This window comes from Lemur catta, chromosome 6, assembly GCF_020740605.2.
Source record: "Lemur catta isolate mLemCat1 chromosome 6, mLemCat1.pri, whole genome shotgun sequence".
In the NCBI taxonomy this organism is placed as follows: Eukaryota; Metazoa; Chordata; class Mammalia; order Primates; family Lemuridae; genus Lemur; species Lemur catta.
The window spans coordinates 6,620,111-6,646,111 of record NC_059133.1 but is presented as its reverse complement, the minus strand read 5'-3'; the positions used below and the strand labels follow the sequence as shown (position 1 = coordinate 6,646,111).

Genomic DNA, 26,001 nt, shown 5'->3' with positions numbered 1-26,001 from the left:
CCTCCAGCCCCACCTGCGTGGCGGGCCACGCCCCCGGCACCCGCGCTAGCCGCGGCGCAGAGCGGGCGGGGTGAGGCTCCGCTGACCGCTCCTGGGACACGCGCCTGGGCCCCGTGGGGCGGGGCCGGAAATGAGCTATGAGCCCGGTGGTCGCGGCCCTCGCTCATTGGCCGGAAGCGCGCGGTGGGCGGGGCGGCGTTCGGTAGTCACTAGGCTGCTGCCCGTCCCGCGCTCCCGAGTTCGCTGACTTTGCTGTTCGCCTGGTGGTCGACCCTCGAGCCGCGGTGCTAGAGGGCCCGCCGGTCCACGCTTTCCCGCACTGCCGGGCCAGGTAGGTGGTGGCGGAGGTGCCGGGCTGCAGGTCCCTCCTGGGGAGGTAGGTGCGGGGACCGAGGGTCTCCAGCCTGCTGCAGTGTGTGGAGAGGAGTTTCGTGGACGTGAACGCCTCTCTTCCTTGAAAAGACTTGCTCCTTCTTCCTGGAGCCCCGAAGGCTCGGGGCAACAACCTTAGGCCTGCGACTCGGGGTAGCCGGCTTGGGGCCCGTCACCACCAGGTCACCTTTGCAGAATAAGTTCTGAGTTTCATGCTGAGCCGGAAGAGCTCTGGGGACGCGCAGGGCGGGAGCGGGATTGAGAGGCTGAACAACTGGGTGTTAACAGTAGAGAAAACAGGACCCACCCCCACCCCGAAGTCTGCTTTTTCAGCTTTCGTTTCCCACTTCTTCCCTACTGCACTCATTGCTGGCTGTCTGATACTCTCCTTTGCCTCCCAAGTTTTGCACTAGGTTCTGGTTCCCTTGAGTCTGGAGCAGGATGGTGGAAAGTGGGGAGTTCTGGGTGAACTTGAACTACTTTTTCTCTAGGCTTCAGTTGTCTCATCTGTGCGGAGTGGAGCGTTTTCCAGATGACCTCTGTGTCCTGTCATAGTCTATAACTGAGCAACTCTCTCCTGGGACAGCTGTCCTAGTCTCTAACTGTCTATAACTGAGCAACTCTCTCCTGGGACAGAGATCAGGCCATCCCTGATCTGAGGTAGCCTGTGCACATTTAGAAAGAGACTGGGGGCCGGGCGCGGTGGCTCACTCGTAATCCTAGAACTCTGGGAGGCCGAGGTGGGAGGATCGCTTGAATTCAGGAGTTTGAGACCAGCCTGAACAAAATCGAGACCACATCTCTACTAAAAATAGAAAAAATTATCTGGGTGTGGTGGCGCAGGCCTGTAGTTCCAGCTGCAGTGGAGGCTGAGACAGGAGGGTCGCTTGAGCCCAGGAGTCTGAGGTTGCAGTGAGATATGATGAGGCCACTGCACTCTAGCCAGGGCAACAGAGAGAGACACTGTCTTTAAAAAAAAAGGAGACAGGAGACAGAGTACTGGACTTACAGCCAGACTCTTGGTTCAGCCTGGGAATAGCTGTATGACTTTGGGCAGTCACCTCACTTTTCTGTGCCTTAGTTTCCACGTTGTTAAAATTGATCAGCTGTCATGTGAGTGTGAGGCTTCCTCTGACTGCTTTATGTAATGTTGCACCTGACCGACTCCCTCGCATCCTTCTGTGCTTGCTTTACAAGTTTATTGATTGTCTCTTATCTCTACTACAGACATAAGTACCAGGAGTGCAGGGATTTTTGTTTGTCTTATTTATGGCTGTATTCCCACCTCTAGAGCAGTGCCTAGAACATGGTAGATAGGCACTGTCAACCTAAACCAACAGAGAGGCAGACTCACTAAAAGAATATAACGTTTTTGGGGAGTAGACATTGCAATGGGAATATGTGTGCCATAGTAAGCTACATATGTATTTGGGGAGGTAAAGGAAAACAAAGATTTTAAAAGGAAAAGTGAGGAGGATTACATAATTATTTTGAGATAGTTACACGGATCAATAACAAGAGTGGTACAATGTAAGGTTGGACAGGCAGTTACTGGGAAGATGTCCATGCAGAAGCATTTTTTTTTTTTTTTTACTGTAAGGTTGCAGTGGCCTTTGTGGTTGTAGCTTTTGCAGTTTTTGTGATAGTTCTTATCTATTCTTATAGTTCTTATAAGTTCTTATTTATGCATGAGAACCCTCCTTCATAACCTTCCCTGGCTTTATTTGTCAGGGTTTTAACACAAGTGACTCTGTTTTGACTCTTGACAACTTTCACATTTCTCCCTTTCTCCCTTCTGGTCAATATCTTTCTCCAAAAGCATCACTGAGCTATCATCCTATAGTTAGATTTTGAGTGTCCCTCGGTACTGGGATAAACCTATGCTGGGTTGTCAGTCTGGTCCCATGTTGGAGGAAGTGATTGGTGACTAGGAGTCATTGTCAAAAATCATTTAGCCACATTTGAGCAACAAGGGAGGTTTGGAAGGAATAGCTCTCAGGCTAAGTCTACCTCGAGTCTGTTAAGTTCAAGTTTTATCTGTTCCATAGGCATTCACTATCATCTCAAAGTGCCAGGTTGGCATTATTCTGTTGGGAGTTGTACTTCTGCAGAAATTTAACAAGTGACAGATGCAAAATTTTAAAAGGAAAATACGAAGTAAAATTAGTAGTAATATGATAGTCTCAGTTTGTATAATAGTTTTGAGCCATAAACCTAGACTTAAAGGAAACCAGTTGAATAAATCAAATGTCCATGGGGAATTAGGTGAGACCTGTTGTAACCCTGAGGTCTGTTTCCTTATTTTATGTATGTGGGTCCCAACGTTTTCAGAGGAACTTAATCAGGTACAGCATATAATAATAGCAATAGCACAGACATTTCCTTATTTAACCAATAGATAATAGAGAGCAAATTTATCATCTAGTATCCCATGACTGAGTTGAATTAAAGCAGAGTGAGCACAAGTGGTATTAGGGATGTTGCCAAAGTCACCCACTAGGTGGACTAAAGGATCTTTTTCTTAGGTCAGATTCTGTCAAGTTACCAGCAGAAGCTACTGATGGTGAAATTTCAATTACACCATTATCCTGCCAAGTGAAGAAAGGCAGTGAGAGGGGTAAGAGTCTCATAATGATATGGAATCTTGTTTTGACATCTTGGAAAAAGCTGTCTACAGTGAGAAGCCATCAACTTCTTTTCCTGGTTTGCAGTTTGAATATCTCTGGTTGTGCAATTGGGAAGTTTGGTGAACTTTCTGTGTGACCCATACGTTAGACTCTAGGCTTATCCCTCAAAATTAATCTAGTTTCAGCTTATAGGGCTTCAGGAACAGAGCAGTTCCCATTTTTAATAATTCTATGGAAGAAAGTTGGATTGGAGAAGTCTAGAATAATTCAAGATCTACTCCAGTCTACAGGTAGATAATAAGAACTCAAAAACAGTGCACAGAGCTACAATCTAATAACAGGTGTATTAGAGCTTTTCTTTAGGAATGTAATATTTTCTCTTTACATTGATCACAGGAATATCAGATTTAAAAACCTCTTAAGGCTAGGAAGCAAAATGAAGGCAGACTTTAGATTTTACTTATGTAATCTTAAGGTTCCTGGGTCTGCCAGGAAGTGACAATTTTTACTCACTGTAAGGCTGGGAACCCTTGAAGCCAGGCTTTCTATGCACATTCTCAAATACATATTCAATCAGTCAAAGCCACGGTAATACAACCAATGTTTCTAGTTGTATCCTGTTATAAAGAGAGAGCAAATCCTTATTGAATTTATGCAAATAATTATATTGCCATAAGAATACTCATCAATTTTGGAGAGATGAAGTAGGAAGAAAAAGTAAATGTTTCCACCTTTGTTCACAAAAGTATATTTTACCAAATTGCTGTAAACTATAGATAGCTTAAAAAGTTTCCTTAAATGTGGAAAACAAAACATTTAAGTAAAGAACCATATTTCAAATAAAAACAGTATCTTTTTTTTTTTTTTTTTTGAGACAGAGTTTCCCTCTGTTGCCCGGGCTAGAGTGCTGTGGCGTCAGCCTAGCTCACAGCAACCTCAAACTCCTGGGCTGAAGCAATCCTCCTGCCTCAGCCTTCTGAGTAGCTGGGACTACAGACATCCGCCACCATGCCCAGCTAATTTTTTCTATATATATATTTTAGCTATCCAAATCATTTCTTTCTATTTTTTAGTAGAGACGGGATCTCGCTCTTGCTCAGGCTGGTCTCGAACTCCTGACCTCGAGCAATCAATCCTCCCACTTCGTCCTCCCAGAGTGCTAGGATTACAGGCGTGAGCCACCACGCCTGGCCCTTAAAAACAGTATCTTTATCAGTTGTTCAAATTCATGTAATTAATTTTTATTCTGTTTGATCTAGATTAGAGGTTTCACAAATTCATCAGTTTCTTCATTAGAGTTCTGAAAAAATTTTATTTAGTCCATTGATCCCATCACTTCTTGGCCTTTTGGCTAAGACCAAGTATAGTCCATTGATCTTAAAGTTATTAGAAACCTGCATTTAGCATTACTTGTTAGAGTCTTTTTCATGAATCTGATTGCAAATGCTTTTAGAGAAGAATCAAAACTGCGGATTACATTTTCTCCATACTTCTAGAGGCTAAAAAACAAACAAACAAACTGTGGATGACAGAGACTTAGAATAGCCATGGTTAAAAACCTGATGGAAATTCACTATAATCAGCAATTGACAAGAAAATGTATCAATTTGTTATTTTTAACAACATAAGAATTATGACTGATGACAATTTTGGACTATTTATATCAATAATATACCCATAAATGTAATTGAAAGAAGATCTTGCATCACTTTTCATTTGATAATGTTTCCCATACAATGTACCAAATAAGCCTAATCATTTAATCTCTACAGTATGAGAGATATAGCCTTTGAGTCTCTCCAGTGACCTGACTGGAAAGTCCCAAAGTTAATTCTAGGTCAAAAAAACTTAATTTAGAATTTCATTACTGGGGAAGCTCATCAAAGATGCCAAAAGACTTAAAACAGTTGATCAAAACAGAATTGCAGGTACTGTGAAATAACATTCATTTAGCCAGAGTAATAATCAAAGACTTCAAAAGCAACACAGGAGTTTTCATGGATGACAAAAAAAAAACCAAAAAGCCAGGTGTCCCAGCTACTTGGGATGCCAAGGTTCGGGAGGATTCCTTGAGGGCAGCCTGGGTGACAACAAGACCCCATTTTTAAAAAAATAAACAAAAAAAAAAATTTAACCCTTTCAAAGCTCAGGTCTCCTAAGTAATCAAAAAAACCTAATAATGACAACACAGGAAATTATCTTGATAAAATGTAAAATCTTTGTTTCTTAGACCAGTCACCTACCAAAAAGGTTAAAAACCAACCAAACAAACAAAGCAATCTCCTGCAGTGTGATTGCTTCCCTTTATGGGAAGCTCATTTAGATAACCTGGAAGCTGAACCTGATTAATAGGTACATGAATTTAATCAGACACAGGAAGAGTATGTCCAAGGTTATGAGTGTACACTATATTATAGAGGAATATAAACAAGAAAACTAGTATCTTGAGCAGGGGAATACATGGCTCTTAGTAAAAGCATGAGAAATTTCCTGGTTACATGGAACAATTCAGACACATCAATGAAAGTTAGCCAGGGTGGTGTCTCACACCTGTAGTCCCTTGCATTTTAGGAGGCCGAGGAGGGAGGATTGCTTGAGGTTGGGAGTTCGAGACCAGCCTGTGCAACAAAGCAAGACCCTGTCTCTACAAAAATAAAAAATGTAGCCGAGTATGTGCTGGTGGATGCCTGTAGTTTCAGCTACTCAGGAAGCTGAGGCAGGAGGATCACTTGAGCCCAGGCATTCGAGGCTGCAGTGAGCTATGATCATGCCACTGTACTCCAACCTAGGCAACAGAGTGAGACCCTGTCTCAAAAAAGAGATTAAAAAAAAAGTGCAGAATCAAATTACACTAGAGGAAAGCATTGCTTTTCTAGGCCTTCAAGACAGAACATTTCAGTGTCAGGCTATAACAGCAGAGTTAAAACCAGAGGGAAAATGTTACAGGAGCTGATGGAAAAATTAAAAGAATTATACTCCAGCCAAGCAAAAAAAATGTATGTTCTCAAGGAGAGAAAGAGGAAGAGTAGAAGGCAATGATGTATGACCTTCAAATCACATGCTTAGAGATACAGGAAAGTGCACTTTCACAGTACCCAATAAATAATTGTGCAGTGTTGCCTGAGTAGGAACAGGTATTGCATGTGGTGCCTGTGGTTCCAAAGTGAGTGCGTAGCATCCCTCCTACCCCAAGACGGCCCTGCTTCCCTTCCCACCCTTCGTCCCTTCTTCCTTTCTGATGACAGAAGTCAGGAAGGAGAAAACTCCAGAAGTTTCACATCCCCTCTGTCTGCTTGGGCTTCCTTGACTGAATACCTTCCTGGGAAGCCAGAATAGGGGGTTCCCCTCCTTCCCCAGGCACAGTGCCTCACCCAGACCTCCCTCCTTGCAGCAGGGAGGTGACCTCCTTATCCTGGTTTTATAGGTGAGGAAGCTGAGGCTCAGAGAGACTGAGCAATTTGCCCAAGGTCCCACAGTCGGGGGCAGGGACAGGGTTTCAGCCCAGAGTTCTGGATGCTGACCCCTGTGCTCTAAGCATCCCTGTGTTGCAAACATTTATCTTCCTTCCTCCCTCCTACCATCCCATGGGTCTTTATTGTATTCCTGCTGGTCACAGCCCTGGCCTAGGGGCTGGAGCTGTAGGGCTTCCCAAAGCTGGGTTCTTGGTATTTGGAGACTGCCGTGCCAGGGGAAGTTGCCGTTCACCTTCACTCTCCATTTTATGTCACACCAACCTCTGGGTCTCACTCCTTTTCTTTGGGTTACTCCTTTTGCTCCAGGGTCTTGGATATGGACCTTCTTCACTTCCTGGCCTTCCTCTTTGTCCTGCTGCTCTCTGGGACGGGAGCCACAGGCACCCTGAGGACCTCCCTGGACCCAAGCCTGGAGATCTGTATCCTTTGGGTTGGGGTTAATGAGCTTTCTCTGAGGGGGTCTATAAATGATGTCTGTCCATACCCAAAACCCCTTGAGGCAGGGGTCCCCAACCTATGGTGAGTTGTATAGTTATTTCATTATAAATTACAATGTAATAATAATAAAAATAAAGTGCACAATAAATGTAATGCACTTGAATCATCCCAAAACCATCCTCTCCCTCACCAGTCCATGGAAAAATTGTCTTCCATGAGAACAGTCCCTGGTGCCTGGAGGGATTCCAGGGATGGGCTGGCCTACCTGGTGAGAAAAGGGGAGAAAAGGTGAGGTTTTCTAGTCAGACCTTGAACATGTCAGTTCTCCTGAGCCTCAATTTCCCCATATGTTAAATGGAGCTGGCAAGGCACATCTCCAGGGCTGCAAAGGCTTGGTGAGGACTGTACATGTGCCAGCACCTTGTGGCCAAGACCCTGGACAGAGACTCAAGAATTCTGGATGACTGGCTCACCTCTACCTGTTGGACTGGGCCAACTCCTCTGGGTCAGGCCTTGAGGATGCAAAAATGAGTCAGGACTAGTCCCTGGCTTTGAGCAGTCTACAGGCCTTGGGGGGAAAAGTCTCCAAACAAATGCTGGTTGTACTCTGATCAGTGCTCTGATGGACTCAGGAGGGGTCGGGGGAAGCACTGTGCTGGGGATTTTGAACCAGGTCTTGAAAGAGTAGAAACTCCTGGAGTAGGTGTGGGACATACCAGGCAGAGGGTGCAGCGTGAGCAGACAGGTGGAGGTTCTGGAACAGTGAATGTTTGTGAGAGATGGCAGAAAACCACAGCAAAGGAAAGGCAGGAGCCAGGTTCTGGAGGTGTGGCATTCTGTGTGAACTGGACGAATGATGCCTTGCAGGGGCAATATACTTCTCAGACAGTTTGTTCCTTTGCTGGGAGGTCCCAGCCATGGGCATCCATGGCCCTTGCAGGTTCTTGCTGATCAAGACCACTGGGTTGTCCAGGCGGGGCTATTGGTGCCAGCCCCTTAACTTAACGCTGCCCAGATAAGAAGATGTTTGCGGTGAAGCGGCGGGAGCAGCTGTTGGCAATGAAGAACCTGGCACAGCTGAATGATGTCCACCAGCAGTACAAGATCCTTGATGTCATGCTCAAGGGGCTCTTTAAGGTGTGTGCAGGCAGGGGCAGCTAACAGCAGTCCTAGTCCTTGATCTGGGCACTGATGGATGAGGAGGAGTTCCCTAAGAGGATGGTGTTCAATGAAGGGGTTGCTGCATGCACAAAAGAGGTGAAGTGGGGTTTAAGTAAATGGGGTTGGGACCAGTCTATGATGGGCTTCGCAAAGCCACTCAGCCCAGGTGGGGTTCCCCCAGGTGCTGGAGGACTCCCGGACAGTGCTCATTGCTGCCAATGTGCTCCCAGATGGGCCCTTCCCCCAGGATGAGAAGCTGAAGGATGGTATGGTCTTCCCCACCCCATCTTCTCCCCTCCACCACCCTTATCTTTAGCTGCTCATTCTCTCCTGTTTTTGTCACTCTTTTTTTCTCCCTGGAAGTACCCTCTTGTGGCACCTTCCAGGTGGTCCCCTCAGATGGATGGGCGTTTAGTCTGTGGTTCTCCAAGCTTTTCTGGGCGTCAGATCCAGTTTCTGTGCCTCTGACACAGTTGTTCCCTTGTGCTGTCCTGTGCTTGGGGCAGGGGAACCAGGAGGAGCGTCTGCGCACTACCACTCCAGAGGCCGGGACAGGGTCAGTTGGTCACCACTCTGACCCTTCTGGTAGGGAAGGCAAGAGTTGTTCCCATGTAAAGAAAAAAAAAAAACCTGAGGCTTATCAGAGTGGTTGAACCAGTGGGGCAGTTGCTGGCACTCTTTGCTACTGTTCTAATGTCTTAAGTCCTTTTTTAGACAAGGTGGGAATAACATATATAAATAATATGAAAGAATGTTTTGTGTCTCTCCATTCTCTTCCAAGAATTTCTCTTCAGAGATGATAATCCTGCTCCCATTACCTGGCTACATTTTAACATTAACATTTCTTAGATTACACTGAGAGAGGATGGCAGCAGCTCTCATATATTGAATGGCGGATACTTTATACATATCAACTCTAATCTCCACTACAACTGTGGGGAAGGCGCTGTTTCCTCCATTTTCCAGATGAAAAAGGACAAGTGATTTGCCCTGGCTCTTCCTTCTGAACCAAGCTGACTCCTGATTTCTTTGAGGTTCAAGATTATTCTGAAGCCCAGGGGCCCTTCCTGACATGTCTCAGACCCAACCTGACATATCTCTGGAGTCTGCTAATCTCTCTCGGTGGCCTGGCCAGTGCTGGTGAGGGCTGCCTGGGCCATCTGAAGGGCTGGCTCCAGTAGGGGCTGTCTCTGGAGCTGTGTATACAGTTAGTGTGTATAGTTACATCTTTGTGTTAACCTGGGTCTTGGGGACTTGCTACCATGATGGGTACCTGTTCCATGGTGAGCAGGTATTTGCAAACCTACCCCCAAAGTCTGAGGGAGCTGAGAGGCCAAAGAAAGAGGCTGACAAATCTAGTTTCTCAGAAAGAAATATTTAATAGGGACTTATGAACAGAAGCAATATCTCAGGCAGCCATAAAGCAGTGGATCTCCACACCCACTCTACAGAAAATATCCTTTATATAGCAAGCTTTTGTGGTAAAATGTGTAGCTGGTCACACCTCAGACTTTCTTGTGAAGCTTGTGACCACTGGGAAGGTTAGATGAACATCTTTATGAGGCGTTATCTATGTTATAAGCATTGTCTTAAGACCTTGCTGCAGAATACCTTGTTATGCAGGGGTCAGACATTAGTCATCATGGCGTTTTTGCTTCTCGATGGCATCACTCTTGCCATACAACAGGCTGCTTTCCTGCAACACACCGACAAAGCTCAGTCTACACTGACCTGTTGACCAGCAGAAACACATTAGTGGGAAAATCGAAGAAGTTCCAATAAGGTCTGTAGATTAGTTAATAGTATTATATTGCTGTTAATTTCCCAGTTTGGTTGTATAAAATGATAACATTAGAGGAAGCTGAGTCAAGGAATTTGGTGTTGTATGCTGTAGGTATAAAATAATTTCAAAATAAGAACTTAAGAAGCACTTAAAATGAAATAAAATGGAAAAAATATCAAAGAAAAACCCTAGCCTGGTTTTCTAACAGACCTGACCCCTGACAGACACTCTGGCTGTGTTGAGCCCGGTCTGCACATTTGGATACCAGGTCTGGGGAGGCCAACGAAGGCTCATGTGATGCATCAGCATCCGGGTGCAAAACAACACGCAGCTCTCTGATCCCCCAGCAAAGGAAGCTCAGTAGCAAAATGTGCCTTTGGACAGGCAGACCTGGGTTTGCAGCTCAGATTTGCCACTCACTGGAGTCTCAGTTTCCCATCTGTGAAATGGGAACAGCAGCCACATCTGCCTCTAAAAGTAGTTTTGAGGATTCAGTGAGCTGGCAGACATCAGGCCCTTAGCTCACGCTGCACTCGGCAGCCTGTGGTCAGTGGGTGCTGTTCCCTTCTGTTTAGTGGGTTTGGGGGATGCCTCTATTCCCTGGAGGAGGCCAGGGGCCGGGCATCTGCCCTGGCCACTCATCAGGGTCCTCTCACCAGCTTTCTCCCACGTGGTGGAGAACACAGCCTTCTTCGGCGACGTGGTGCTGCGCTTCCCGAGGATTGTGCACCACTACTTTGACCACAACTCCAACTGGAACCTCCTTATCCGCTGGGGCATCAGCTTCTGCAACCAGACGGGTGTCTTCGACCAGGGACCCCACTCGCCCATCCTCAGCCTGGTAAGGACCAGGGCATAGGAGGTCCCGGAGCCCTCTGTCTGGTGGTGGGCCGGGAGCCTCACATCTGCCTTCATTTGGGCCTGAACGTCAGTGCTTGCTTGTGTTTTCTTTGTTGAGCTTCAGGGCACCTTGGACTATAGAGGCCCCATTTCAAGGGGCTCTGTGCTGTCCTGGGTCCCTTGGGGTCATCTGCTGGCCCACATCTGCCCAAGCCTGGGGCCTGGGGCCCAGCATGGGGGGAGTGGCTCTCTGGTGAGCAGGAGGCAGGAGAAGGCAGGGGATGACCAGCTTTTCCTCATCTACAGATGTCCCAGGAGCTGGGGATCAGTGAGAAAGATTCCGACTTCCAGAACCCATTTAAAATAGACCGCACAGAGGTGAGCTACCGGAGCCTATGCCTGTGTCTGCTTTGTCTCTGCTGGGCCATAGGAGGCTGGAGGCCTTGGGTGGCTTTGGGCTTGGAGCCAGACATGCCTGTGTCTGGGTCCATAAACCATCACTTATTCACTGGAGCCTTTGGGGCAAGTCTGCTCCTTGACTTAGTCTCAGGTTCCCTGTCTATACAAGGGGTGTAGACCCCAGCAGTCACGAGGCTGTGAACACACCCATCCCAGCACAGAATAGGCACCCCACTTCAAGGGAGTATCAGGACAGCCAGGGGAGGTCAGTCACTCTCTTCCCTGCCTTTGAGCATCTGAGCACCTTCTGGGCTTCTATCCTGCACTCTTGTATACACTGTCATTCTAGGAGGCTGAAGTGAGTTCTGAGGGCTAGAGGCTGCAGTTTGGGACGAAAGATGGGGACACATACAGTAGAGGGAGGAAGGGATCAGAGGTGGTGGGGCAGGGAGAAAGGGCTGCATGGTGGCTGGAGGACTGGCCTTGTCAAATCACAGGCTGGCCCCTGGTGTGTGTGTTGGGGAATGGGGAGTGTTTGGTCTGTGAGGGGTCTAGGATTTTACAATGCTTACAGGCCCTCAAGCCATCCTGCTACTGTTTCATAGACACTGACACAGGTCAGACACATCAGACTTTATTACAACAAAAGTGGTAGCCAGACTGTTGGCCACTTGTGTGGGTTTACCTTGCTGCCCGAGTCCCACGGGGGCAACACAGAGGGGCCCAGGTGGATGCTATGCGTGCAGTGGGTTTGTCTGCATCACAGCCGGAATCCACTGAGCTTGGGAAATTCACCATTTTTATAGTGAACAGAAGCAAACTTGCCCTTTATTTGGGGGGAGACATTACCTCAGCCTTCAAGGTGGCTTGCTATAAACACAGTCCTGAGATACGGCCCAGGTAAAGAGTGGGGTTTGCCTTTTCGGTTTACCCAGCAAGAACATGCAGGGATGCTCAGGGCCGTGGCAGATTGCCTACCCCAACAGTCTACTTGGTTTAACTCAAATTTTCACATGAATATGCTATTCAGTCTGGTTAATCTGACTACCAATCTGTTATCTGTTACCGCCTACATAAGAAAGTTTTGATTGACCTGCTGATCTTTGATGTTATTGTCACTAATTATGGGAGGGAATAGATGGGCCCAAGCAGCCCTCATCCCCCACAGGGAGACATTCCGTGGCCCATTCTCTCCCACGTGTTGCGCTTGATTTAGGTCACCAAATTAACAATTTTTCACTGAGCCCTGAGCTTCAGCCTCCGTTGCCCTACATGGGATAATCCAAAGCTACTCAGGCATCAGGAGAAGCTGATGAATTTATATCAGTCAGATTGAAACAAGTTGTGCTGGCCTGTGTGCACAGGGTCACTGTCGGGAACCACCTTTGATGTTGTTAGGCACAGCAGAATAGTTCACTACTGACGCGTCCTTGTGAGTTTTCCTATCATGTGAACGGGATTGACACACCCAGCAGCTGGCCACATTGATAGCCGCAGCTGCCGTGAGGCTTAGGCAGACCCCAGGATTATTTTGCCAAGTGTTGGTGCTGGATCTAAGGACAAAGAGAACACTAATTGTTCTCCACACTTTCTGGGATCTAAGGCGTTCCCCTGTCCAGGTGCCAGGATTATTGCTACAAAATCTGTGTGTTCCATCCCATTACCAATAATTTCACTTTTTCTCCAGTCATTTCCTACTCTCACCTGGACCTGTCATTCAGAAGTGTCAAGTGTGAGTGGGACCAGGGCATTTTTATGGATTTATAGAGACCTGTTGTGTCTCCTGTCTTTGCCCACACGGGCCACTGCAAGGGGATCAACCAGCAGTATACTCGACCAAGTGGTTGCGATCCTCATGATCTCAGGCCATGCCACTCCACCCAGAGGCTCGGGTAGTGGAACCAGAAGTACTGAGTCCTCTGCTCTGTGCCAGCCCTCGGTGGTGGGTGTGTTGCCATGTCTAGTGCAATGATACCCTCTGTGGTGGGTGTGTTGCCATGTCTAGTGCAATGATACACTCAGGTGGCAATGGCGGTGATGCGGATGGCGTAGGCTTGATCAGCACTTTGATTCCAGTCGGTCTCATCAGAGAATGAGCCTTACGGGCATCTAAATGAGTGACTGGACTGTCTGGTTTGCAGCCACAATTTGTTTCCACTGTCTGTGGCCCCAAAGAGGGTTGGGTGTCTTTGATCTGCCGGTTTGTAGTCTTCGGGTAGCTAGGACACTGACAACAGTGAGCAGGAGGAATATAACATGCCTGGTTGTTAGGAGTGTGGTGGTGTTTAATTCAGGTCATTATCTAACTGGCCTTTATGTTAGTTAGTCTTCCAGCATTGTCACGGGGGCTGGATGGCTGCTGCTGCCCATAGATACCTGTGTTCCCAAGACCACTGCCAGGTTTCATGTCTCACTAGGAGGATTCACAGGACTCAGTATACAGTCGCATTCGTGGCTGTGATTTACTACAGAGAAAGGATACAAAGCAAAATCAGCCAAGGGAAAAGGTGCAGAGGACAAAGTCTGGGGAAACCAGGCACAGCTTCTAGAGTCCTCTCCAATAGAGTCACATGGTGTGTGCTTAATCCCCCCAGGATCTAGTTGAGACAACATATGTAAAATGTTGTATACCAGCCAAGTTCTTTAGAGACCTAATACCCTGGATTTCACTGGGAGCTGGTCACGTGGCACTTTCTACCTAACTTGTACCAAAATTGCAAACTTGCAGAATGAAAGCAGTTATTCAGCATAACCATACTGTTTGCCTGCTTCAATCATAACCCTGATAAACGACCCAGGTCAAGAACAGTCAAGGCCTTGCATTCTTGGTATACACAGCAAGACAACATGGGGCACACTCAAGGCCATGGCAGGTTGCCTTTCCCAAGAAGGGTCGCCCATGGAGAAGGTTTTTTTTCTCTGATGCTGGCTCTTCTCACCCTCATTCTGCAAACTTGCAGAATGAAAGCAGCTATTCAGCATAACCATACTGTTTGCACAGTTAGGCACAGTGAACCACTCTTCTTGGTTAGGGTGGTGGGAGCCCTTCTGAAATGCAAGCTCCCAGACACCAGGCTAGGGCTAACCTTGGAAGCTGGCCTTTCAAAGGATAGCTGGTAGGCTGACTATGTTAACTCTTCTCTACAACATTAGCTTTAACTTAGCTAAACTACAGTGGTCCAGACCTGAATATTTAGGGAAACCTCTGAATCAAGGGCCATGTTGAGCCAGTGGCTTTGCTTTATGTGGCTGAATGGGGGATATAGTTTTTCCCACTGGGGTAGCTGCCACCGCTTCATGCAGAACTGAGATGACACATCCTTCAAGTTTGCCTGCTTCAATCATAACCCTAATAAATGACCCAGGTCAAGAACAGTCAAGGCCTTGCATTCTTGGTATACACAGCAAGACAACATGGGGCACACTCAAGGCCATGGCAGGTTGCCTTTCCCAAGAAGGGTCGCCCATGGAGAAGGTTTTTTTTTCTCTGATGCTGGCTCTTCTCACCCTGCAGGTCATGCATGCCTCACTTACACAGGAGGAAGCTGAGAACATGGGCCACAGAGAGAATGGGTGCCAGGACAAATTGAATCTAGTTTCATCATAATGTTCTACTTGGACATACTCATAGCAGCAGTATACTTTCTTTACCTCTCATTGGCTGGGGCCAGTTCTGAGATTTAGTGACTTTTTGATATCCAGTGGGGACCTGTCTAGTAGCAGTGGCCCCAGGTTTGTTCAGCTCCCCTCATACACTCTGTCCATGCTGGTGAGTGTTCTGGGAGTCCTCTCCTACTTCTGTAGGAGCCACCACAAGAGCCAACTCGTAATCAGGCTGTGTCCTGGGGCCTGTGTCCCTGCTTTTCAGATGCTCTCAGTCTGATAGGGGAGGCAGCAGGAAAATACAGTCCCAATCCAGCGCGATCACTGTCCCAGTGGAGGAGAGAAGCATAGTGAGCTGTGGGGCCCCTGCAGGTAGGCGGTGGAGGCTGTGGGATGAGTAAGTCGCTGGTGGACTAGCAGAGGGAGGGCCTTTCAGGCAGAGGGATGAGCTTGTGCAAAGGCTGAGATACATAGCACGTGCGTTTACTCAGCATTTAGTGAGCATCTGTTGAATCCCAGCCCCTGGGGGAGCAGTCTTGCCGTGCTCTCCTGGGAGTGGCATTCTAATTGGGGAAGACAGAGGGTCAATTAAAAAACAGTATGGTAGGCGGTGACATGGGCTGTGGAGAAAAAAAGCAAGAGAATGTGGTTAAGGAATGCCCAGTAAGGTGGGAGTGCAGTTGCTGCTTGACGTGGCTTAGACACAGTCTTACTGAAAACATCTGAAGGAAACGAGGGAGCTAGCTGTGTATCCCAGGGAAGAACATTCGAGGCTGAAGGAGCAGCAAGTACAAAGGCTCTGAATTGGGCGCAAATGGCGCAGGGTGGAGGGGGTGGTGAGAAGAAGAGGGCAGAGTTGTAGGCCAGATCCTGAGATCCTCAGAGGTCTTTGCAAGGGCTTTGGTGTTTGCTGTGAGAGACCAGGAGAGCAGGATGAGGGGCTCTGGTCTGGCACTTTAAAAGGATCACCTGGCTGCCATGAGGAGCATGGTGGGGCCAGGGTGGAAGCAGGGGCACAGGTGGGGACGCTGCTGTGCTCATCTCTTTGGGAGTGGATGGTGGCTTGAACCAGGGTGGCAACAGCAGAGCTGGTGAGTGATGGAGTCAGGATGCAAATGCAGGCGGTCTGCCTCCTGAGCCATGCTCTTGACCTCGGTGCTGTGTTGACCGTCAGCATGACGACCTGACCCAGGCCAGTCAGGTACGATTGGAGATGGCCAGGGAAGACTTCCTGGAGGAGACATCTAAGCTAGACTTGAGGGATGAATAGGTGTTGCCAGGCCTAAGTGGGGAAGGGAGCAGGGAAATAACGGGCATGTTTCTCTTCTGACCCAGCTAGGTTTGCGCTGAGCCAGCTGAGGCTGGAGGGGCTGAGATCTCTTGACCTGCCCTTCCCTAGCCAGCGTCAGAGAGTGGTGTCCTCTGTGGCCTGAGGGGTCTCCCAGTTCCCCTTCTTCAGTGGATCAGGATTTACTCATGGAGACAGGAGCAGAGTGTGGTGGGGGAAGCACTGGGCAGGGAAGTGGGGGGCCTGGGGGCAGGGGTCCTAGTTGGGTCTAATGCTGTGTGACCCTCTCTGGGCCACACATCTGGGATTTCTCCCATCTTATAGAGGCATGACTCAGTCTAACCTGGCAGGTAGATTACTCCACAAGGTGGAGCTCTTGGTTTGTTTTTAATGTCTACCTTGATCAAACATTTGTCACATTTGCCCTAAGAACAAATGAAAGCATGTTTGCAACATAACTATCTGAGTTTTGGGCACAGTAAGTCCTAATTTAATGTTGTTCACAGGTTCTCGGAAACTGTGCCTTTAAGCAAAACAATGTATAATAAAACCAATTTTTCTGTAGGCTAATTGATGTAAACAAGAGTTAAGTTCCTACAGCATAATTTCTGGTCATAAAAACTTCTAAATAAAAACCAAAACATGTATAATATTAAACACTGAAATAAATGTGAACTGTACATCCATTTAAGAAGATTAATAAAAGCAAATTAAGATAATTATTTACCAAATTATTCCAGTTCAGGGTCACCAGTGGCCAGAGCTTCTCCCAGCAGCTGAGAGCACGAGGTGGGAACCAACCCTGGACAGGACGCCATCCCATCGCAGGGCGCATTCACACAGCACACGCACACGCACACACAGACACTCAGACTGGGACGGCGTGGACGTGCCAGTGAATCTATAAACACATCTTTGGGATATGGGAGGAAACAAGAGCACCCAGAGAAAACCCGCACAGACCGGAGAACGCGCAAACTCCCCACAGATAGTGGCTGCAGCCAGGAATTGATTTTTTTTTTCTCATCAACATGACAGTGACACGACCTTGAATGAAGCGATGTTGTTGGAGGACCTGCTGTACTACTGTATTTCATATTCTAACATGGCTCACTCAGTCATTTATAAAAACATATTGGGTGCTCTTGAGAAGTCAGGTGGACTAAGCTAAGGGCTTGTGGTGAGCAACACCTGATGACACGATCCTCCTGTCACAGGTGCTGTCTTGGGGGTGATCACAGGGTGAAGCACTGAGAAGGAATTAGCACAAAGTTGAGAGAGAGAGAGAGAGCCCCCCACAGAGGAGCCGGCTGGCTGGGAGTCAGAGCAGTGACAGCTGAGCCGTAGCTAATGTGTGGCAGAGGGGCGGGGCTGGAAAGTGCATTCTGGACCTAGGCCACAGCATGTGCAAAGGCCTGGAAGTGGGAGGGAACTGGGAATCCAAAAGCAGAAAGGTGGGGAGTGCGAGGCAGGAACGGAGAGGTGGGCAGGGTGGGCCTCCAGATGCATTGGGTGGAACTTTGTCCTGAGAGTCATGGAGAACCATGGAAGGGTTGGAAGCTGGAGGGTGACATGACCAGATTTGCGTTTTGAAAAGTTTTAACTGCAGTAAGGAGAATGGCTTGAGAGGGACCAAAGTGGATGTGGAGAGACCTTGGGAGGCTCCTAGAGTCATGCAAGCAGAGAGGAGAGGTGGTGATGGGGGTAGAGACAGAGAGAAGTAGGTGGATTTGAGAGAGACTTAGGATTTGAAATGAGCCAGGCTTTGGTGACGGACTCCATGTGGAGGGAGAGGGCGTGCCAGCTGGGGCTGGGGGCTCCTCCCTCTGCCCTTCTCGCCTAGACAGGAGTATGGGCACCGCTGCTCAAGATGGAGACTCCAGAGGGGAACTGGGGTTTGGGGAGATTGAACCATGCCGTTTGGGGTGCATTTGGGACATCCTAAAGGAGGTGTCAGTTGTTTAGATATGGAGGTGCCAGTTTGAGGGGTAACTGGCCACATAGGCTAACAAGCTATGGGTTGGGAGAGCAAAAGGCCTGGGACTGCAGCTGGAGAATGCCACCCCCCCAGAATCCTCACCCCCGCCACCCCTGCTCACCCTGTGTTCCCATCTTTTTGTCCCTCCTCTTGCTCAGGCCTGCCAGTTTGACCTCTGATACACCTATGCCCGCCTGGGCTCCTCCTAGAGACTGCGAATTGTTCACAAGTGGCAGCCTGCCTATTGTCTGTGACTGTCCCTGGCCTCCCCCAAGACTGCGACACAGGGTGTGGCAGGTGGGGCTCCTGGGGTCTGTGATGGTCTCAGCCCCTCTGCCCCCTCACCCTGGAGGAGTCTGGAGGACGCTTGACCTGTAGCGGGCAGGCTGCAGCCCTGCAGGAGGCCGTGCTTCCCAACTGCAGGGCTGCCTCTGTCATTTCTCAGATGCCTGTGTCCAAGCAACCTTGGTGTCCCCACACTCCACCAGCAGCCTAGCTCAGAACAGACTCTTTGCTGCTCGCAGACCAAATCAGATTGTTCTTTTCTTCCCCTCAGTTCATCTCCAGCACCGACCCTTTCCAGAAGGCCCTGAGAGAAGAAGAGAAACGTCGGAAGAAAGAGGAGAGGCGGAAAGAGATCCGAAAAGGCCCGAGGATCTCGAGATCCCAGTCTGAGTTGTAGCCTTGGAGCAGCTCAGGGCTCAAGGGCACCAGGAGGAGGCCAGTCAAGAGGAAGAGGAGGTGGCGGTGTGGCCGTGGTGTAGCAGCATCGGCTGTGGTGGTGAGCACCAGCCACGTCCAGACATGGAGGCCATATTTTCTCAGCCCCCTGGAGCCAGGTCTGAGCCCCAGCTGAAGGGACTGAACCTAAGAGAGCTGGATTTCTTCCTAGGGGCCTTCAGAGGACACTGTGCTGCAGACACGGCCCTGTGGAGACTGCTGGGGGCGGTGGGGACGTCCTGGCCTGAACCTTTCTGGTGGGTTAGGACCATTGGCTGGCTGGCTGCCACCCTTTGTGGGAAAGCAGCAGAACCAGGTTCTGAGCCATGGGTGAAGGTGCCACCCCTGCTGCTGGCCCCACTGTGTCACTGAGCTGCCCAGCACATGTCCCAGTCCCTCTATGGAGACACAATAAAAGCCAGCAAACCCTTTGGACTGACCGAGGCTGGGTGAGGTACTGAGGGGACCAGGGTCCCTTAGGGACTCAGAAACCAGTTTAGAGGATGTTTCTGCCTCATCAGGAGAAGCCTCAGGCCCCAGCAAGGCAGAGAAGCAGGGCTTGGCTTAGGCCTCCTGTTCCTACCTCAGCACTGCCCTTGACAAACGATCAGTGTTGAGAAGGGACTTGGAGGTGTCCTGGGAGGGTGTTTAGCCCAAGAAGACCTTGGAGCAACGTGATCTCTGTCCTCAGGTATCTGGGGACAGTCATTGAGCAGGCAAAGGAAAGAGTCACCTTGTCCTCTCTGGCAGTGGTAGAGGACACTCGACCTGTAGGTGGGGGTGTAAGGGCACAGGCTTTAGCCCTGCAGGAGGCTGTGCTTTATAATGGCAGGGCTGCTCTGAGCTCGACAGTGAGCTTCTGTCCCAGGTGTGCAAGACCTATGGCCTCGAGGCAGGGAAGCTGCTGGGGAGTTAGCTCTGAGTGGGCGGTGTGGTTTCTGTGGCCCTGGGTGGGGGCAGCTGCCCTTCAGTCCTGCCCCTCCCAAGTAGAGGAGGGAGGGGGCTCTGGTGGGAATTGTAGCTCTGCCTCCTTGACCTTGCCTAGCCAGCGTCTGCCTCTTAAAGGAACAGAGACAGACACACAACCATCCTAGGTCCGCAGAACCCAAGCAATACCTGAGTCTTAGCCCATCAGACTTGCTGAGCAATCCTGGCCCTTCCCTTCCCTTTCCTGTGCTGTGGCTTCATTGGCGAAATGAATTTGATAGTGTCAGAATCCCCTGCCCAGCCCTACCCTGTTTCTCTGAGGGTGGCCTCCCTATGGGGCCAGGGCAGCAAAGGGAAGGCTGGCTTTAGGGAGGCCTCATGCAAGGGCCCAGAACATCCTGCATCCCATCAGTTACTCAGAAGTAAGGGGACAAGAAGCAGCTGGAAGAGAGCCAGGGGGAGGGCTGGAGAAGTTTTCCCATCAGAACTGCCCACCAGCCACCTGGTCCCCTTCATTGGGCAGTGGAGGCAGGGCCAGGTGGCAGGACTGACCTGACAATCTTAGGTTCCATCCCCAGCCCTCCCCACTGTCCCCCAGGCTGTGTGACCCCAGCCACATTTCTGTGAGGATCACATGAGATGGACACTGGAGTTTGTAAACTAAAGGGCTGTACCACGGCAAAGGGGCAGATTCACTGGATCAGCAGTTTAACCTGTGCTGGTGCCAGCGGCTGGAGCTGGGCGTCAGGACCAGCCCCCAGCCTCTTCCTGTCCTTGGTGTTGGAGAGGCATTTTGGTTGCTGACTCAGCAAGGGAAGGTGATTAGCCCCTGCTTAACTGGAGGAAAACTTTCTAAGAACCAGGCCTGCTTGGCAGTGGGCCTAGCTTTCGCAGGGTGGCAGGGAGGTTAAAGGGTACCTCAGGACAGTGCAGAGGTGGTTCCAGCTTTGGCTGGGCGCCCTACTGAATGACTTCAAGGGGCTTTGTCATGAGCAGGATTTTTATAATTTGAAGCAGAGCTGGGGAACTGCAGAGCAATGAGGCAGGCAGCCTAGTGTGGTAGGAAGTCCTGGGCAATTTGGGACTAGCACAGGCTGTCTCTTGCCAGCAGTTGTCATCAGAACCAGGCACTTCTCTCTCAGATCCTTGGGTCCCCATCTCAGAATGCCCAGGTGGTTGAAAGGGTAAGAGCCTGTTTATAGGCAGAAGGTACCTGGAATTTAAGTGACTTCTCAGTAATAGGTGCCCTTCTCTGATGGGTCTTCTTTCATCCCGTAGATTTAATGAGTGCCCACTGTATGCAGAGCCAAAGAGAGGGCCCAGTCTTTTCTGCCTTCTTGTCTGCCCCATCTGGTACCTCCTTTCTCCTGGATTCTTCCCGCTGCACCTTCAGCTTCTCTCCATCTTAGCTGATCTTGTCCTTTCTACCTCACATGGGCTCCCTTCAAAGAAAGAAACAGAACCACTCTGCTTGCCCCCTCTCGCCTTCCCTTTGCAGCCACTATTGTTAGGGTCACTTGTTCTGGGAAGTCTACCTTCTGAGCCTTACTGCAGGCAGAGCCTGCAGCCCCCTCCAGGTATAAAGGTCCTAGGGCACTTGTGTGTCCAACCTCCCCTGGCAGCTGGGATTCAGCTCCACCAACTGGATGTACCCACCCTGTATGGGAGTTGTGCTGGTGGCAGCAGTGGTCACAGTTACCATGGGCAGCAGTGGAGTGGTAGTTCTAGTGGCTGGTCCAGGGACCAGTGTCGGGGGTGCCCAGTGGTGGCAACAGTGATGTTTTCAGTGGATCTTAGACATTGTTCCTGTCTGCTGAGCTTCTAGGCCTGGTCTATGGCACCTTTGGAGAATCTGGGAGCTCCCCAATATCCTTTAAGGCAGCAGTCCCCAACCCTTTTGGCACCAGGGACTGGTTTCATGGATGACAATTTTTCCACGGGCAGGGTTGCGGGGTAGTGGAGAGGCAGAGCTCAGGAGGTGATGCCAGAGATGGGAGCTGCTATAAATACAGGTAAAGCTTTGTTCTTGCCACCACTCACCTCCTGCTGTGTGTTTCCCCCACCCCAAGTTTCATGAAAGACAATTTTTCCACTGATGTGAGGGGCCGGGAGCTCTGTGGCCAGGTCCCTAACAGGCTGAGTATCTGCAGCTCAGGAGGTTGGGGATCACAGCTTTAAGGCATGGTTTCCCAACAGTGCCACTATTGACATTTTGGGCCAGATAATTCTTTGTTGTATGTGTGAGGAGAACTGTCCTGTGTGTTGTATGATATTTAGCAGTAACCCTGGCCTCTACCCACTAGACACCAGGAGCCACCCCCCAGTTATGACAACCAAAAATGTTTCCATCCATTGCCAGATGTCTCCTGGTGGGCAAAACCTCCCTAGTCCACAGCTTGTCTTCCTCCTTATCCCAACCCCACATCTTCCTCTGCCCTGCCCAGTCATTGTCCTCAGACAGATGCTGTTGACAGTTCCTTCTCAAGATGATCCTCCCAGGCTTGTCCTGATCCTTTGCCCTCAGTCTGAGCCTGCTCTATCTCTTCCTGGTTCCTCTTTCCTCATCTGTCCCTGTTCAAATGAAGTTGTTTTGGGGGTGTCTCTCTGCTCTTTTCTTCTTGGGCAGCCATACCATCTAAGACCTCAAAGCTAATGACACCTGCCTTGTCACCATCTGGCAACTTTCATTGCCTATGTTTCTGTTTATCCAAAACCAAACTTGTTATTACCCACCCTTTAATCCCACCTCTGTTTCAAACAGTGGGGTACGTGCTCTTGGTTAATCCAGCTGGAAGGCTTCCTGGAGGAAGTGATATCTGAACTGAGTCCTGAAAGATTGCGGGAAGAAGGAGGAGGGGACAGGCACTGTGAGCAAAGGCCTGAAAGGGTAGGTGTCAGAGGAAGTAAGTGAAAATCCTATGTAAAGGTTTCTTCTATGACCTGTAGTAGGCACGCAATCCATGGTAGATATCTAAACATAATGGTCACCTAGTCCAATCTGTCCCTTTTCAGATGAAGAGCCCAGGTGCTAAGGAATGACTTTGTCAAAGCCCACTCCACCCTCAGAGCCAGCCTCTGTCCTCCTCCCAGCCAGGGTAAGGTGTCACCTGGAAGAGATCTTCAGTTAGATGGGATCCGGGGCCAGAAGGAAAATATCAGTGTTTTGCTGAGGTTCGGATCCAATGTAGCTACTGTTCTACCATTTCTACTGAGCCTTCATTTGTGCCTCCTCAGGCCACTTGGCCAGGCACCATGGCCTCTGGGCAGATTCAGCTGGGAACCATGGAACAGCTGCAGAGTGGGAAGTGCTTTGCCTGCCTTCCTGGCCTCTGGTGCTTATGGCAGCCCTCTGCAGGTTACTGAGGCTGGGGGGGCGGGCACTGGGCCAAAGTGAGTGGTATGGGAGCTGTTGCTGCATCCTGCCAGACTGGGAGACAGTCACACACCAGTATGAGGAGCCCTGTGAGAGCCGCTGAGAGGCACAGCTGAAGATGGTGCAGGGTTCAGTTTTCTGTTTTTTGCAGGGTGAGACTGGTGTAGTCTACACCAACTCTCCTGTGTGTAAACAATGAAGAGAACATTCCTGTCTTGTTTTCCCAAAATACAAGATGACTTTATTTCTCATTAGGTATTACATGTTCATTATAAAACATAATTTAAACAATACTGAAATGCCAAAAAGTAAAATTTACCCTAAATCCCACCACTCCCATAATCACAAGTGACAACCAGCTGTTAGGCCTTCCATCCTTTTCACCCTTCAGGTGAGCACATAGATCCTTATTTTTTCAATTACAATAGCAACCTTGTATTGGCACTTAGTGCCTGCTGGCAGCAGCTCCTCCTGCCTCAAGGCCTTTGTCCCTGTCATTTGTTCCACCAGCTGTACCAGATGCAGTTCTTTCCTCATAATTTTAGGTTTCATCTTAAATGTTACTTCTTCAGAATCCTCCTGATACACAAGTCAGGTCCCTGGTTAGTTTCACATCCATTACTTTTCCTTAATCACTTGCACCATCACCTGTTATTTATTTTTATGTTTGTTTAATGTCTGGTGTTTTTTTGTTTGTTTGTTTGTTTGTTTGTTTTGCTAGACTGGAAGCTCTCAGAGGGCAGGAACTGTTTGCCTGCCACAGATGTTCAATAAATATTGTAAAATGAATGAAATGATCTCATTTAATCTTCACAACTATAAGGGGCACTATTTTATCCCCATTTTAGAGATGACTAAAGTGAGGCTCAGAACATTTACTTAACCAGCCCAAGGTCACACAGTGAATTAATGGATCCATGTGTCCATCTCCACACAGCCTGTGTGCTCTTTTTTTAATTTTTTTTTTTTTTTTTTGAGGCGGAGTTCTGCTCTGTCACCCTGGCTAGAGTGCCATTGGCATCAGCCTAGCTCACAGCAACCTCAAACTCCTGGGCTCAAGCAATCCTTCTGCCTCAGCCTCCCAAGTAGCTGGGACTACAGGCATGCGCCACCATGCCTGGCTAATTTTTTCTATATATTTTCAGTTGTCCAGCTAATTTCTATTTTTTAGTAGAGATGGGGTCTCGCTCTTGCTCAGGCTGGTTTCGAACGCCTGAGCTCAAACGATCCTCCTGCCTCGGCCTCCCAGAGTGCTAGGATTACAGCCATGAGCCACCGTACCTGGACAGCCTGTGTGCTCTTAAGTCTTGACCACTAAGCAACAGCTGCCTCTCACAAACTGTCAGGAAACTTACTTTTTCTTTATAGCAAGATATTGTCTAGCACTCTGGGAGGCTGAGGTGGGCGGATCGATTGAGCTCAGGAGTTGGAGACCAGCCTGAGCAAGAGTGAGACCCCGTCTCTACTAAAAAATAGAAAGAAATTAGCTGGACAACTAAAAATATACAGAAAAAAATTAGCCGGGCATGGTGGCACATGCCTGTAGTCCCAGCTATTCGGGAGGCTGAGGCAGAAGGATTGCTTGAGCCCAGGAGTTTGAGGTTGCTGTGAGCTAGGCTGATGCCACAGCACTCTAGCCCGGGCAACAGAGTGAGACTCTGCCTCAAAAAAATACAAATAAAAAATATTGTGAAAACCTTTTCTTGTCAATAAATATGTACTTATGTGCATTTTTTTTTTTTTTTTTGAGACAAGGTCTTGATCTGTGGCCCAGACTAGAGTGTAGTGGCTGCAATCTCAAATTCCTTACTAGGCTCAAGCGATTCTCCTGCCTCAGCCTCTCTAGTAGCTGGGACTATATGCAGGCACTACCATAGCCTGGCTAATTTTTCTATTTTTCGTAGAGATGAGGTCTTGCTATGTTGCTCAGGCTGGTCTCAAACTTCTGACCTCAAGCAATCCTGCCTCAGCCTCAAAGTGCTGGGGTTACAGGCGTGAGCTATGGCACCCGACCTATGTGCATAATTTATAATGATGTGGTATTTCATCGTGCGGATGTAATTTATTTATTCATTCCCTTATTGGGCCTCTCAGTTTTTCCTAGTTACAGGAGACCTCTTTGCACATGCATACTTAAGCACTTCTTTCAGCACTTGTAATTTTATTCCTTAGGATAAATTCCTAGAAGTTTCCACGTTTGTTTACAACGTGACCAGCTGCAAGATGGGGCAGGAGGTGCTTGAAGTAGTGGGAATCCGTGGGTGTCAGCGCATCAGAATTCCCGCGGAACTTTTTCAAAATACTCATGCCCAGGCCCCACTTAAGGAGGCTGGTGGTAGGCGAGGGCACCGGCGCTGTTTTAAAGGTTCTGAGGTGCCAGGGATTGAGCTCCGTTGGAGTAAGCGCGTGGCCACGGCAGGTGCAAAGTCGCAGAAGTTGTAAAATGCTGACTGCCCTTGGACAACTCGCGGCCCAGTCATGCCTCAGTTTCCTCCTTTGTAAGGGGGCTGGGAGGAGCGTGACTTAGATGACCTGGGCTCCTTCCTTCCGTCCCCCAAGTGTTGGGGGGGCCCGGGTTTGATTCCACCAGCTTTTCCCGGCGTGCAGGGCGGGGGAGGCAGCTGGGAAGATGACGTAATGTGCTCACAGCCCGAGCCGGAGGCGGCCGGCTGTCGCGGGTGGAGGGTGGCCTGTTAACCCTTAAATCCCACGCCGGGGGACGGACTTGCTTGTGGAGCTGATCCAACGGAAAAGGGAGCGGCTCCCTTAATTGAGGATGAGAAGGTTGGGCAGAGGACCCGGCGGCTACTCTTCGCATTTGCTCTGAGACCGCGGGGGGAGGGGCCTCGCTATGCAAATCTGAGCTGCTGATCGATGACGCGCCATCACCCCACGCGCTGCTTCGCGCGCTCATTGGCTGAGATGAGCCTGGTCCCATTGACAACAAACAAGGGGCCGCGCGGCCTGGGGGCGGGGCCGCAGAGGGCGCGGGCTGGGGTGGGGAATCCCGCCCCGCCCC

The 26,001-nt window shown here is 49.2% G+C and overlaps 1 protein-coding gene across 4 annotated transcripts; it reads left to right on the top strand.

Moving 5' to 3' along the window:
• The first annotated feature begins 184 nt into the window (after positions 1-184).
• CCDC134 (coiled-coil domain containing 134) lies at positions 185-19,122 on the top strand. Of its 4 annotated transcripts, none has more exons than XM_045554799.1 (8): positions 185-331; positions 2,903-2,989; positions 6,779-6,891; positions 7,926-8,047; positions 8,253-8,337; positions 10,514-10,695; positions 11,001-11,072; positions 18,519-19,122. In XM_045554799.1, exons 3-8 carry the CDS (start codon positions 6,789-6,791, stop codon positions 18,642-18,644), a joined length of 690 nt encoding a protein of 229 aa, XP_045410755.1. In that variant the 5' UTR covers positions 185-331; positions 2,903-2,989; positions 6,779-6,788; the 3' UTR covers positions 18,645-19,122. The 4 variants fall into 4 exon arrangements, with proteins under 4 accessions (XP_045410755.1, XP_045410754.1, XP_045410753.1 ...); XM_045554798.1 differs by having other exon boundaries at positions 2,898-2,989; XM_045554797.1 differs by lacking the exon at positions 2,903-2,989.
• The last annotated feature ends 6,879 nt before the right edge of the window (positions 19,123-26,001 follow it).